General features: G+C 46.3%; 1 protein-coding gene across 1 annotated transcript in view; it reads left to right on the top strand.

Moving 5' to 3' along the window:
- The window catches only part of LOC135398033 (calpain-B-like), a 44,090-nt gene that overhangs the window by 19,779 nt on the left and 8,241 nt on the right, over window positions 1-16,070 (top strand). Inside the window, exons 5-10 of the mRNA XM_064629479.1 lie at window positions 9,055-9,223; window positions 9,306-9,371; window positions 9,785-9,885; window positions 10,947-11,027; window positions 12,740-12,915; window positions 14,309-14,475. Of these exons, the coding sequence (XP_064485549.1) occupies window positions 9,055-9,223; window positions 9,306-9,371; window positions 9,785-9,885; window positions 10,947-11,027; window positions 12,740-12,915; window positions 14,309-14,475 (760 nt within the window). The remainder of the gene's footprint in view (window positions 1-9,054; window positions 9,224-9,305; window positions 9,372-9,784; window positions 9,886-10,946; window positions 11,028-12,739; window positions 12,916-14,308; window positions 14,476-16,070) is intronic.

Here is a 16,070-nt window from a genome sequence, read left to right as displayed (position 1 = left end):
ACTGTTGTTTCATACAAGAAGAACAGAAAAATGTGAATTCCCATCACCTTCCGGCCCACTAAGGAAGGCATGCAAGCCAACCCTAATGAGCTCGCACGCGTGATCCTAGCCACCACTCAGGGACGAATCAAGAGTCATCGCATTGGTAGGGACGGCAGTTTGACTGCCACCGAAGGCTCCCAACAAGCTGCATCATCTTTGCTCAAGTTGTCCTCTCTCAATGGTATTTCAGTTGTGCCTAAGATACCCCCCTTTCTACTCACGCAACGTAGGTAGGATCTCGGGAGTGCACAAACAATATTCAGAAGAGCAAATCCTTTCCTGCCTTGCCGCGGCTGGCGTCACTGCTGTTCGTCGGTATATAATACGCCGTCTAGGAGACGGATCTGTGGAAAAGCTACCCACAGACAGAGTCGTTCTACCTTTTCAGACCAATGTCGAGCTTCCGGACTCTGTGGATATCAGATTTAACAGTCACGAGGTAATCCAACACTTCGATGTAACACAGTGCTTTAAATGCCAACGTTTTGGGCACGTGGCGAAATACTGCCGGGGTCCCTCTCGTTGTCGCATCTGTTGCGGTCCCCATGATCGCAAGGATTACACCACTCAGAGACATCCGAGATGTGCTAATTGTTCAGGTAACCACACAGCAGCCCTCTCCGGGTGCCCGAGGCGACTAGCCGTTCTCGACGTCGTCAAATCGACATCCCTCTCAGGCAGGCCAACGCTTCAGGCACCGGCTTCGCCCCATCCGAAGCTGGTACACAGTGAGACTACTGAGAATCCTTCTCGTGTTCAACGGAAGCCTCCGAAAACGGGCAAAGCCTCCGATAAAGTCAAACTAACGGAGGTAAAGGTCACCTCTGACCCCATCCCAAGCCGCGACAGATTCCACTAACCTCCTCTACGTCATCCTACGCACAAGCACATGCGGTCCCAAGCAACTCTCATGCTGTGGCATCACCTCCCAAAAGAACACCTAAGCCCAACACTACGCAGGTCACCGCTGAACGTACTCTTCTGGTTCACGTTGTTCCAATTATCTTCGCTGCACTTCGGGCTATCGTCAAGGCACTCCCCAACACTGACTCCATCCCTGAAGTTCAAAAAGTTCTCGCCATCGAATCTGTAATCCTCAGTCACCTTCCCGACTTGCAACATGAGCTGTGAGACAAAGTGTCAAATTCTCCACGCCCTCCTTCTTGCAAACCTCCTCGTAAGCAACAACTCATCTCCAATGCATGTCTCCAAGCCTTATGCACCTCATTTACTTCAATGGAATGCTAGAAGCCTTGCCAACAAGCGTCATGACATCCGTGCTGAGGTTAGGAAGCAAACTTTCGAAGCTCTGCTAATTTCTGAAAGCCTTGCTGATGCTCATTTCCGCCTCTCCAACTACATTGGCTACCACTCTGCCACATCTCATCCTAATGGCCGCCCACGGGCCTACATCTTTGTTCATAAGAACGTCAATCACACCCGAATCGATCTGTCGCACATCTGCTCTTCTACTGCTGAATTTGTCGCCTGCAAACTCCCAGCAGCACGGAAAGTCACCACGATAGTTTCTATCTATCGACATGGCAATCAGCGATTCTGCGGGAATACTTTCTCCAATCTTCTGCAATCCTGTCCTTGCGCTATCATCATCGGAGGATACCTAAATGCAAAGCACAGTCTCTGGAGCAACGTCGTCGACTGTCATAATGGAAACAGCTTTGTTACTTGGTTAAATTCCACCAACTTGGCGATCCTAAATGATGGAAGCCCTACCTTCTTCAGAGCTCCAAATTACCACAGTGCTCTAGATATCACACTAGTGTCTCCCGGCTTACCTCTCATGTGGAAGATTCAACCCAACCCCTGGGGCTCGGATCACTTTCCCATCGTCACCTTCCCCCCACAGACAGCTTCTGTCACTCACCCGACTACTCTATTACAAACCTGGACATGTTCCGGACCCTTACCACCTCCGCGTACAATTCTTCCAACATTATAGATATAATTCTGAAAGCACCTGAAAGCTCAACGAAGACTATTGCTTTATCCCCTCTGCAGCCTCGACCAGACCTCGAGTTCCTCTCACTTTGACCCCGACGTCGCGCCCGTAGAAGGCCCGACGTCGCGCCTTCCGAAGAGCACAACGCACCGGTTCCACTAGTGACTGGGTACAATATAAGAAGTTGTCCGCCAGTTTTCGTCGTTACTCTTCGCATCTCAGGCGTGCACAATGGCATCGCTTCACTGCCTCACTTTCCCCTCATAGTCCTAACCAGAGTTCGAGGTAACTCGTTACTGTAACTAAGTTCCTTGTTTTGGTAACTTGTAACTTAACTCGGTACTTTTGCGCCGTGGTAACTTTAAGAGGAACTCGTTCCTTTTTCAGGGAACTTTGCCAAAGTAACTTATGTTAAGTTCCAAGTTACTTTTAACCCGCTTTCCACTCACGTTCACATATTTTCTGGCTTCCTCTCAGGTTCCTTCATGGCATTTTTTGCTATAAAACGTGATGTTCAATCAATAACAGTGTTTTATTCAGGAAGTAAGAACCGCTGCCTTTGAAATGAAGCTGAACCATTGATCGCCCACAGGGAGTAAGATGCAAAGCGTTCGAATAGACCTCTACCAGAGAAACGTCATCATGACATTGGTAGACAGACTGAAACCAAAACAAATCGGAAGGAGAGGGCTGGGTTCCACGAACGGGCATTTGTTCGCTGCCTCCCATTGAAAGAAAAGCAGGTCCCTTTGAGGGACCATATCGTAATCCCCTCAAGACCGTGGCTTTCGGGCGCGACCTTGTTCACCTCTAGCTTCGAGCGTAGTTCAATTCTACCAAATTTCTGGCGCTGTCCAACACTATAACGTCATTTGTTTACAAACAGGGAGAGGTCTATTGTTAGACATAAACGAAAACGATCTAAGCGTGTTGCACTTCTCCGCAGGCAACTCAAAGTCTAACTCAACTGCTCACGCGCGCTGCACTTGCGTAATGCTATTTTGTGTCCGAAGTAACTTGGAAGTAACTCGTTCTTTTTTTAAGTAACTCAGTAACTGCGAGTTACATTTCAGGCTGAAGAACTTCGTTATTAACTTAGTTACATTTTGCACATGGTAACTGAACTTGTAACGAGTTCCTTTTGACGGGTAACTTCTCAATCTATGGTCCTAACTCGTATGTCTGGGATATCATCCGCTCACTTGACGGCTCTTCCGCGCCCAGAAGACCTCCTGCTGGTGTAGCCTTGGCTTTAAACTGCAGCCTAGAGGACATTGCCAATAATTTCGCCGACTTGATTTCAACTGTGCCAGCCCCTGAATCCTTGCCAGTAAACACTACATGCTCACCTCCCGTTACATCACGTCCTGAAGATGACAACTTCACGTTAGCCGAATTAAGAGACGCTCTAAAGAAATGTAAACCCGGTAAATCTCGTGGACCCGATGGAGTCAGCTATCAGATGCTAAAAAACCTGGATCAACCTGCTCTCCTTGTGCTTCTGGGTCTATACAATTCTATCTGGAACTCTGGTTGCTTACCTCAAGATTGGAAGTGCGGAACGCTCATACCGATCCCCAAGCGTGGTAAACAAGCAATTGACCTCTCAAACTTCCGTCCCATAACGCTTACATCCTGTGTGTGCAAGATCATGGGAAGAATGGTTAAGTGGAGGCTAACCTGGGTGCTGCTTGAATATAGGAATCTCGTACCAGACCATATGTGCGCCTATCGTCGCCACCGGGGAGCGTCTGATACCCTCATCCAGCTTTCTGCCTGTCTCCAACAGGCTGTCTCCAAGGGCATCACTTCCCTCGTCAACTTTGTGGGTGTCAAACAAGCTTTTGACTCCATTTCTCATGAAGCCATCATCCTTCCTCTGAAGCAGGCAAAGATCACGGGGAAGCTTGGCAGTTTTATCGACGACTACCCCTGCAACAGAATAGTTGTTGTCTCCATTGAGGGTCACTCCAGCTCAGCAAGACTTCTAACAAGAGGTGTTCCTCAGGGTGGAGTTTTGTCCCCTGTCCTGTTCAATTTCGCGGTATCGGTTATCCACCTTGGAGCTCCCTCTACAAGATACCCCAGCAAGTATCTCATTTATGCCGATGACATATGCGTTCTGGTTCAAGGCAAATTCAAGAACCATCTTCACATGTCAGCTCAATCCACTCTAGACCATCTAGTTCAAACCCTTGCTGCCAAGGGCCTTCAACGCTCCCCTGCCAAAACCGTCTCTCTCACACGTCTCTCGTCTGCGCACCTCCAGGGCTACACATCCCGAACAGTTTCCCGCGCTAACCCTTGATGGTACAACTATTCCAAGAGTGAACAAAGCCCGCTATCTGGGTGTTACATTTGACACAAGGCTTTCATGGACTCTTCAAGTTGAAAACATGGTTGCAAGCAGTCAACGTCTCTTAAACATTTTGAAGCTTCTCTGCGGAAAATCTTGGGGTAACCATCCAAGGTCAATGCTCACCCTATACCGAGCCCTGGTCCTTAGCCGGCTCAGCTATTCCACCCCCATCATCAATCCGTCGCCCTCTGGCTAGCAGCGTCTGGAAAGGTTACATAGGTCCGGTGTACGTTTCGCACTGGGACTACCTGGCTCATCGGACGTCAAGGAGACCCTTCTGGAAGTGGGGGAATGGCCACTCAGCCTACATGCCGAGAAAGGAGTCTATGCTATCGTCTCAAGGCTTCATAAAGCCTCCTCTGGCACCTCCGCTATTTCTCAACTGAGCAAATGCTTTATAATACCTCTGTCGGAAAACTCTGCAGATCGTCCATGAGGAAGCACGGCAGAAATCTCGGCTGCATAAACGGATCCAGGTCACCGCCCTGGAGGGAATACGTCGCCATTACCTACTCCACTACACGTGGCCTCCACGGAGAAAACACTGTTGTGCCGTCGTAGCCAGCAGCAAAGCCCTCGATCATATTGAAGCCAACTTTCGCCATCACCTTCTCATTTATACTGATGGTTCAATTATCACTGGATCAGCTTCTTCTGCCTACTTCATCCTTTCCTCTAACACGCAGTGGTCTGTCAAGCTTGAACGGCGTTGTATCTCCTCATCCACTGCAGAGCTCTGCGCCATTCTACATGCTACCATCGCTGCTACCCTGTCCAACTCTAAGGAAGTCGTCGCTCTAACCGACTCTGCTGCTACCCTCTTTAAACTATCTGACCTGGATAATCAATCCACCCTGGTTATACGCTCACGACTTGCCACCCTGCTAGCTGAGGAAAATGGAACCAGAGTTACCCTCCAGTGGATACCCTCTCACGTTGGCTACCCTGGCTACCGTTGGCCCTCAGTGGATACCCTGATTTGTTGAAAACGGGAGGCGTATGCCTTTCTGTGACAATTATGAACAGCATAAGTGTCACAGAAAAGGCGTACGCCTCCCGTTTTCAACAAATCACGGCAGGTAACGATATCATTCGAGATAATGGTTGGCTAGGAGCGTGCCATGCGGTGAAGTTCGTTTTTAAGAGTGTACGCCAGCTGCCGTCGGGGGAGTAGAACAATGCTCTACATCTGCCGCTGGCCAGCGAGCTGTGCACGGCCTGGGACTCGCATTTCTCAACATGGCGTAGCCCATTGAGCTTTTCATCGAAACTGAGTGGAAAGGAATATCCGTGCCTATATAATAAACGACGGATGGACTAGAGAGGCAAGCAAAAGAACGAGAACAGCTGGGAAGACGTGCGACTTTCTTATTTAATTCGGTGTTCATGTTTGGGGGTACCAAACGTATTACAGTAATACAAACATAACAGTGCCAACGATGGGAACACGGATTGCCTTAGTCGGATTCCAGCACGCGGGTGCAGATATCTTTCTGTCTGGTGTCTGGTGAGCAATTGTCCGCGCCCCTACGCTGAAATATCGGTTGCCGTTTTGTAACATCGGGTTCCGTACCACTAGCAAAAGTATCCACACACCTACAAAGGGAGACAGCAGCCGAGTATAGGTATCATTCGTTATGGAAGTCGTTTCCTTCGAGATAGGGAAACCACTATTTCTTGTGGTCGGTTACGAGTAAAAAATGATTGGATTCGAGCAGCATGAGCACACGCTAGCAAATGCCTAGCTAAGACTATATTTTATTTCATAACTTAGAATATTTCATAACATTCAGAACCTAATTCCTTTTTAATATTATATATAGTCATATTACACTACGTGTAGTGTTGTAGATATTGACACTCGATAATTATTTACCAGACATTTGCTCACCAATCCAGAACTCTGACTGGACAGTTGCTCACCCCGTTCAATTCTAATATGAGCCCACCTTGACAGTTTCATAAGTATTTAATCATTTGCACTGTGTGGAACTGTGACTGATAATAAGCTTTGCATTTTCAAATCACGATTTTGTTTTGCGAACCTTGTAGAAACGAATACATCGTCCATAAGCTGCTAAAAAAACAGCTCCACGCCGAGTCTGGGAGGTGACGCTGGTTTGAATCCCCACACCCGTTGTGCTGTCAGTGTTTTTCCGGTTCTTTCGTATGGAGCTAGCGTGCGCCATCCCACATCATCATCATCCATTCATCTATGTTGCTGTAGTTGTTGTAGCGTGCGCCATATATCATCATATGTGCGCCACACATCATGAATTGATGTTCTAAACTCATCATGTCAACATAACGTTCTCTTTTTTGCTTTTTTGCTTATCGAAAAGGAAAAGAAATTAAAAACAACAGAGAAGAAAGTTACCATGATGGCAATTTATGTTCTGAGGCTGGAACACAGAAGAAAGAACAAACACATAAAGCCTCAAGTGCCTAAGAACAATGAATGAAGAAGGAGGGCACTTCTTTCTTCTGTGTTCTACACTCTTAAAAATGAACTTCACCGCATAGCACGCTCCTAGCCAACCATAATCTCGAATGATATCGTTATCTGCCCGTATTTGTTGAAAAGGGGAGGCGTACGCCTTTTTTGTGACACTTATGCTGCTCATAATTGTCACAAAAAAGGCGTACGCCTCCCGTTTTCAGCAAATTAGGGCAGATAACGATATCATTCGAGATGAGTCGAACCCACATCTTCTGGATCAATCTGGATCTGATGTTCTGAGCCTCAGAACATCAGTTCTCTCATGTGAGACGCTGTTTTGGAGATGTGGTCGATGTAAAGAGGGGTCCTTTTTTGTCCCATCTGTAACTTTCGCGAACAATGACTTCCAATTGCTGATTTCTGCTCTTCGGCTAATAGAATAGAATAGACGGTGGTGCGGTCATAATAAAATATGACCTCACCGTTATGATGATGTGTCATTGTCCTGTATTTCCAAGTGCACTACTCGTGGCTGACCGTTTCGGCTGGCCCAAACAAAACACAAAACTTAAACCCTCCATTAATTTTTTGATGTCCTCGACTTACCCATAGGGTGGGGTAAGTTGATGAAAATATGTAGCCTGTCATTTTTGGCTCGTACCAGATCAATATCTGGTTTAGCACCTCAATAATTTGTGGATCATCTTTCAAAGGTTTGGGGATTCAGTTAACGAATTATGACACAATTTAGGCAATTATTCTGACTGCTATTAATAAAAGAGCTCAACTGTCTTCAACATAGACCACCTTACCCTATACATATGAAGAAGAGGCGCATACGATGCTGGACGTCGTTGGCAGACACATGGAAAGAGAAAGAAATTTGCTGATGCATCGACGAACGACACAGTGTCAATCTCCGCCTTTGTCATGTAAGGGTCCAATACACACCACGCCGTCTGCCTATCACACTGGACGTCGTTCACGGCAAGCAAGCTGCATGGAGAGCTGAATGCCATTCGGTATATTGCCAATATAGCAAACTCGGCAGCTGGATAATTTTCAGCAACTCCTCAAAGCGCTTCGTTCAGTAAACGTCGTGCAATATAGCAGCCGCAAAAGGACGTAGCATGAGCCTGCAGGGGATCCCTGGACACATCGTTATTGGTGGGGACGATGCTGCTGACTGGTGAATGTTCCATGCTCATCAGCGCGATATCGTGCTTCGTTAATGTGCCAACCGTGTGCAACATCGTCCATTGGACAACGACAACAATGAATGATGACGGACGATGAGATGGGGTGTTTCAGCGCGGTGGTGCGGTACCCTACCGCATTGCACGTGGACCATTTTGTGAAGATGATGAAGGAAGGATGAAAGTACAAGGAAGAACTAAAGCGTCTGGAGCAATCCAGTGGACGACAGGAAGTCCATGAACAGGTGAAGAACCCAACGATGGAGCACATGATCTTCATAGGGGCCAATGAGTGCAGCTAAGGTGAGCGGTCTCTCGCTGATACGGGCAAGCACATCACACAGTCCATTGAGCGTATTTCGTGGAGACATAACTTTTTCTATGTATTTAAGACGCTTTCGTAGGAGCAATCGCTTTTCGGACAATGGACAGCGCAATAAGAAGCCAAGTCTAAAGAGGCCTGTGGGTTTCTGTCTCGTTCTTATTGACGGCACCGTATGGGTCGAATATCGTCAAACTTTGAGCAAGCAGTTTGCTTCCTGCAACAACGGAACATCTTCTTCTGAGAACAAGACAGCCTGAATGCTATCTCATTTCTCTGCACAAAGAGAAAGTAGCGGACGACCACACGAATCGTGCGAAAAGGCTGTTCGAGCCATCCTCGAGAGAGTGGCTGGGAAGGGGGCGTTCGTAACGTGAGAATGCTCAGAGCAAGCCTTTTGAGAGCCTCGCGAGGTCAACTGTTGCGTTGATTCTAAAGGTACTGAGAATGCCGTTGGATACAGCCAGTCCAGTCAGATGCAGCAGCCGGACTCGGACGACTGTTGAAATTGATATCTTCTCTTAAGGTCATAGAGGGGGAGACATCGTTTCAAGTTTTTACAAAAGACGCTTTTACAAATTTGCTGTGAAGCATCCTGTTATCACCATATATTTCTCCTACTACCATGATCATCACTATCATCATACAAAGATGTTTGACATCATCACATTGTTAACCACTTAATCACATAGTTTTCTTTAAATTTTTTTATTCCTCTGTAATTTGTTCTCCCAGGATTCATGGGTCCTACAAAGCTTTGAACGATGGAACGGGTGCCGAGGCTATGCTGGACCTCACGGGAGGCCTAACCCTGCGTATGAACCTTGCAAAACAACAAGATGGCATCTTTGATCTGATGCTGGAGGCGCAGCAGCATTCGTCCCTCATGACAGCTCAGATTTCGGTGAGGATAAATATCCTGTCAAGGAATACTTTTCTACGCGGTGAGGAATATTGTTTTCGCTCCTTTCATCCTTTTCAACTAGGCAGGTAGAAATCCAGGGCCCGGTCTTGTTGCTGGACACGCATACAGCATCACATCAGTGCGCCAAGTAAGTGCATACAAGTAATCCCACGTGACAAGTCCCCATAAACACCCCGCGCGTTACAGTTTGCTGTACACCTTGTTCCCTGAGCGGATTTTCTAAGGATTAGCAAATGTATAAATGCAAATGCACGTTTCGACGATATTAAGTATTTCTACTAATCTTGGTATCCTTAACCGCATACCGCTATCCCTACAATCCTATGGTATCCTAATTATGGTACAGTGGGTGTTATTTCCGTAAAATAGCGCGCGGCTTGAAACTGATGTATTGCAATTGAATGATAGCAGTTGAAGAAAAGGGACCATCAGTGGGATGCAACTGGGCGTTGTGAGTCTTGCCTTGTGTTTGTCCTTGTATGTTCAATTGCTCCATCTACTACAACGTTATGTTTTACAAGCGTTCGATATCCTTAATAGGTGTACTTGAACAAGAGGAACATGGTGCTGCCCATGGTGCGGCTGCGCAATCCTTACGGACCCGGGGACAACACGGAGTGGAAAGGAGCTTGGAGTGACAAGTGAGAATGATATTTCCCCTAAAGGACTGAATTTTGGTGACGGAATTATGTGTCGCAAACTAATTATATATGAGGGAGAGACCCGATACAAGCATCGGAACAGTTGCACGATGCTAAATATAGTGAAAAACAGTGCACATTGGTCAAGCGTTAATTTTGTGTATCTTTCGACTATAGGACCTGTCACTGCACAGGCATGCACACTGAACGTCGAAGTTGTGTAGAATCGAGATGGAGTACTGTGCGTAGGACACACACCTCTGCAACGAATTAATTGGTTAATCAGGTGCACTTTCAGCAGAGTACTGCACTGAATGCTCTATAGGCTTACCAACATAGTAGGAAGAAGAACAGTCTCGAAATATCGGCGGCTCTCGTCTTGAGGTTCCTCCCTTAACATAGCATACTTAAAGGCTAAGGGCAGCCGGTGCGCGCATTCTTGTAAGCTAATTTTCCGAGGAAATTCGCACTTACCAAAGGAGGTATATTTTGCGTGACGGTTCCTGAATGTAGTATATGTTCACGCAACGCGGTAAACAATGCATATGTTTCAAGAGCCTTAGTGCTCCTTGAAGACTTCTCTGCATGTGCCTTTATTCTTCCGAGTGCCTCTTAATTTAGCCACTAACCAAATAACCACCGCACGCCGATTGCTTCAATGAAATGCATGATTTCTTATGCTGCTCTTGAGCTTCTGGCTTTAATTCCGAGCTTCTTTCATATGCCAGTTGTAAAAAAACAGATTAAATGTCAACAAGCTCCGAATCAACGACTCAAACTTTCGTAGATTAGTCGAACTGACTAACTAGATGCCGGGCTACAGAACTGCCGAGACGTTTACCATATAGTGCATTTTCCGCAATGCGAGAATGTAGCCATTTGTAAGGCCTGGTGAATTTTAGTGTTGCTGTACTCCTTCACTTACTTGTTCAGACCAAATATGATTGGGGGCAGATTTACGCGTTAGGTGAGCCAGACTGAATCAGATTATTTCTACCTGAATTAGTGTAACAGTCAGGCATTCTTATGGAGTCTGTTCTGAACTATATTTATTCACGTAGTAGCATGGCTGAGTGGGGCCTTGTTTCTGAAGAAGAACGAAAAGCCATGGGACTGGTGTTCGACAGAGACGGCGAATTCTGGTACGTATTTCGTTATTCTTAAATTGCTGTCTATTCATGATTATGTCGCTTACACATGCGACCGTAAACCAACCCTGACCCCTGGCAGTGAAATGCACATATGTGCGCTGACCGTAGGCTCATTCATGTTTTTGTGAGCTATGACCAGCAAGTGGCCCACGGGAAACACATGACGCCTTTCAAGTCATTTCGATATGAATAGCGAGGAGCTTCAAAAGTACAGCGCAGTAGGAGCCACCTAGCATCGGCTGTGCCACGCATTATTGGTACGGCGTGAAGAATGTGCAAAGGGACTGGTCATTTGCAGCAACGCGACATCCACGGTTCAAAAGTATCCTACACTCTTAGAAATGAACTTCACCGCATAGCACGCTCCTAGGCAACCATAATCTCGAATGACATCGTTATCTGCCTTGATTTGTTGAAAACGATAGGCGTACGACTTTTCTGTGGCAATTATGAACAGCATAAGTGTCACAAAAAAGGTGTCCGCCTCACGTTTACAACAAATCAGTGCAGATAACGATATCATTCGAGATTGTGGTTGGCTGGGAGCGTGCTATGCGGTGAAGTTCATTTTTAAGCGAGCCTATCCCTATCCCCCCTCATTTTTAAGTATTAGCTTGAGGTATACGCGCCTATCTTTCGCTATTCACATACCACAGGTATGATATTCTCCCAAATCTAAATTGCGATATCTCAGTTGCAGTCCGGTTCAGCATTGCTCGGATGGACGCGAGTACTATTTGAACCGATGCTGCAAAAAAAGGCGTACGACCCCCTCTCCTCGAATCAGGAGCGATAGCCCTATCATTCGTGGCAACTATGTTGACACACAGCGTGCTATGCGGTGGAGTTCTGTTTTTAGAGTGTAGGGACAACTTGGTGCACACTCCGCAGAACTTCACCACCTAATACACTCTTAAAAATGAACTTCACCGCATAGCACGCTCCTAGCCAACCATAATATAGAATGATATGGTTATCGGCCCTGATTTGTTGAAAACGGGAGGCGTACGCCTTTTTGTTACACTTATGCTGTTCATAATTGTCACAAATAAGGCGTACGCCTCCCGTTTTCAACAAATCAGGGCCGATAACGATATCATTCAAGATGATGGTTGGCTAGGAGCGTGCTATGCGGTGAAGTTCATTTTTAAGAGTGTACGCTCATGGCAAACCATCGTTCTAAATGATACCATTATGTCTCCTGGTTTGTTGATAATTACGGCTGTGCAATAATCTAAAACATTTTGCAGCAATTCTCCAAACTGCGTCATGTATAGCTGATGTTGTCGTGCACGTTGCATGTTGTCTGCGATTATATCATTCCAGAATGGCGTACACCTCCTGTTTTGAACAAGCAAGGGGGAAAATGGTATCATTCTGAATGATAGGTGGCTCCGCACTGTGTTATGTGGTGAAGTTCTGGTTTAACAGTGCGACCTCTAGGCAGTGGTGGTCCGACCAGCTGAGTATTACAGCTAGCCTCCCTGAACTGATGAAGCCCCCTAATACCTCCCTCTCACGACCCTTTCGTTGACTAATTAAAACGCCCATTTTGCAGGCAAGACGCGTTTCACAAATATGAGATGTCAGAGTTCTGTGTTGCCAGTCTTCATGTGGGACTCGCGCTCATTGTATTCATTTAACTCTGTCTGAACAAGGGAATATCGAAAGGAACAACAAAAAACAGTGCTGTTTTCGTGCAGGATGTGGCTAGGGCACTTTCTAGAAAACTTCCAAGTTCTTCACGTTTGCTACGTTGACCCTGTGGCTTTCTACACGAAGGCGCGCCAGATAGCACCCGGACCATGTTGGCAAGTGATTGCGTTCGAAGGGGCGTGGATATCCGGAGTTACATCGGGAGGAAGATTCTTCGGGGAAGGTAACAGCAATTAAAGTCGTGACCAGATAAGGTTCATGAAGCCGTACCACTACTACTACGTAGTGAAATGTGAACTGCTGCTAATGTAGGGGAAAGGTTAAGGGTTTACAATAAATTTGAAGCTACTCTTGTAGACTCTTTAGCTTCAGCATTGCGGAAGTCGAGACGTTTCTTACTGACGTGAAGCGAACTCCTGCAAGCGAACACATCACCACCACCGCCAATGTTTCGGTCGAATGTACCCATTTCCTGAATAGCAGAATTTTACCACACAGTAGGTAGCGCCTAACAATAACACCAACAACAACAACATTATTTTAATGATGATCAGGGAGTTCCATCGCCAGGGTACTCTAGTGTTTCTCAACTGAGGTTCTGCAGCAACAACAACTACATGAATGACGGTGGGATGAGGCCGGGGTTCCGCAAGTCTTGTCCTCAGGTTCAGGACATTAGATTCAGGATTAAGGTTAACCAGGTTCAGGATCGAAGATCAGGTCCCCAGAACAGGGTACTGTTCAGCACCGCGAATGTCACTTGACACCCTTCCAAGGCTCGCTCGGACAGCCTCACACCGTGCTCGAGATTTGATCGATGGCATTGGGACTGACATCGAGATTGCAGGACCAGGTTGCCGTGGCTGAGGGTCAATTCAAAGAGTAGAGACAGCAGCTGTCGTCTTCATCGGTTGGGTCAGCGCGCAACTCAACACGACAAGTTCTCGGCACACGCTTTTGGTCTTCTTTTGTGTTTCGAAACCATTACAAGCACTTGGAAAGTCGGAGATACCTCCGAGATACTCGCCTGCAAACATAGGCTTATACGGACTTACAAGCATCAGTGGCGACCCACGCCGTGTTCTCTGTAGGGAAGTATTGTGAAACAGCTAAATGACCTCTCTCAATACTTAAAAAGCAGAAGAAGAGCTAAATGAATCCGGCAAACCTCAAGCCACATCTCGCGACGCAACAATAAACAATTCAAGAAATTGTAATTACACAATTAAATAATCAGTTAAGCAGAACAAAAGTTTGCTACCTGTACGACATATAGTTCGCCTCACCCATTTCTACACAGTTAGTCCAGTGTAGTAGGCTTCGTGAGGTCGTGCTGACACGCTGCTGACAAGCCTACCCCATTGCTGGCGGTAATGTGGTGATATAAAATAATCAGTCGCCTCACAGTGAGTACCGAAGTTCTACAGTGTCCAAAAAGTTAGGAGTGCTTTTAGGGCACAGCGTTGGTGGACAGGATTTGGCCATGGACCAAGCAACTTTGACATAGTGAGATGGCGAGAGTCTAGCTAGGCTGGCTGGCTAGGGTGTCCAAGCCGGAATCTGGTAAAGTAAATTGCAGAAGTGATATCCTAATACCCACTTTCATTGCATGCCAGGTGACCTCTATGAGTTCTGGAGGAACCCCCAGTACTTCGTTGAACTGAAACAAGCAGACAGTGTGGACGGAAAGTGCACACTCATCGTGTCGTTGTTGCAAAGACATCGGCGAGGAGAGGTTGAAAAGGAGAGGATGTTCTTGTTCACTGGGTTCGTCATATATAAGGTACGTGCTCGCAGGAACCATGTCATATTGATATACGGAATCGGAGAAAAAATTAGTGGTGCCACGAGGGATTACAAGCGTGTGCGTTTCACTACCGTTCGCGTCATGCAACAGCAGACTCGTTCGCCTTTGTGTTGTGCAACCCCATATCTTCTTGTTTGCTTGGTTACAAGGATACGGAAGTGTTGGCCGGCGATACATAAATCAGGGCTGGGCCAGACGTTGACGAAATACAGTTGCTTCATGTCTAGAACTGACATAATCTATTTACAAACTCACTTGTCAAATGAGGCCTTAAAGAAGTTGATGAGGCCTTAGGTTAGAGAAGCCTGCCAGCATGGCAACTGTCTGTCAACTGTCTGCGCCGGAAAAAGTGGGTTCGCAGTAGTTGCTTTTTTTGGCCGTGGTCTTTAATGAACAACAACAACAACAGCAGCAACTTTATTTTGTGGTTATGAATGGAGAGCTGCATCGCCGGGGAAAGTTGAATGGAGAGTTGCACCGATACTCTACACTCTTAAAAATGAACTTCACCTCATAGCACGCTCTTATGGAACCATCATCTCGAATGATATCGTTATCTGCCCTGATTTGTTGACAACGGCTGGCGTACGCCTTTTTTGTGACAATTACGCTGTCCATAATTGTCACGAAAAAGGCGTGCACCTCCCGTTTTCAACAAATCAGGGCAGGTAAAGATATCATTCGACATGACGGTTGGGCAAGACAGTTCTATGCGGTGAAGTTCATTTCTAAGAGTGTACCCCATTGCTGGTGTTAATGTGGAGTGATGGTAAACCAATGTTTGCTTCACACTCCGCGCGGTGAATGCATTAGCGGCCAGAATGCGTTACATGTGCTTACAGAGGTTTTGAGGCTCTGTTCAAAATCCCTTTAAGCCTCACAGCGCCCAGTTGCATATTTCATGAACTGTCATTCTTTAACGAACGACATCTGACCTCGGAAAATGAAATAAAGGTATCTGAGGAACAGTAGAACACCTTATACTGCCGATTCAGTCAAAATGACATCCTCGGTTTGCTTAAGCCAATCATTCGGCAGTAGCGGGATCTCAGTAAACCCTAAACCATGCATTAAAATATGGACGCGACAAATAAAGTTACATCCCATTACGCGCATGTGGTCACTTTCTACGGGGATATAACTGAAGATAGAGTTCACCATGCTCTTGTTTACCATGAAAGAATACACCTTGGAAATGTACAAAGAATATCTTGGGAATTAAATCGAATAAAAGAAATATCACTGATAATCATTATTCACGCTAGCCAAAGGTCCTTCTAAATGCGAAATACAAAAAAAGAAAAAAGAAACGACCACAGACATAAAATAACGGTCACAGACACGTGGATGACTCAAATGCAACCGCGGAGTTCAACTAGTCCGCAAAAACACGTATCTATACCGGAGCCAGGCGTCGTTTCACCGACGCTTCTGCTGACACAAACCACCAACAAAAGATAACAAATTTCCGAACTATCTGAAAACGTGCTAGTCCTCACCTTTCAGATTCTCTGAACTCATTCGCCTCTCTCACATGTTTCATGTTCGAGCCAATAAACCCTGGTAGGATT

The sequence above is a fragment of the Ornithodoros turicata genome, chromosome 6 (assembly GCF_037126465.1).
Source record: "Ornithodoros turicata isolate Travis chromosome 6, ASM3712646v1, whole genome shotgun sequence".
NCBI lineage: Eukaryota > Metazoa > Arthropoda > Arachnida > Ixodida > Argasidae > Ornithodoros > Ornithodoros turicata.
This window is presented reverse-complemented; position numbering and strand designations above follow the sequence as displayed.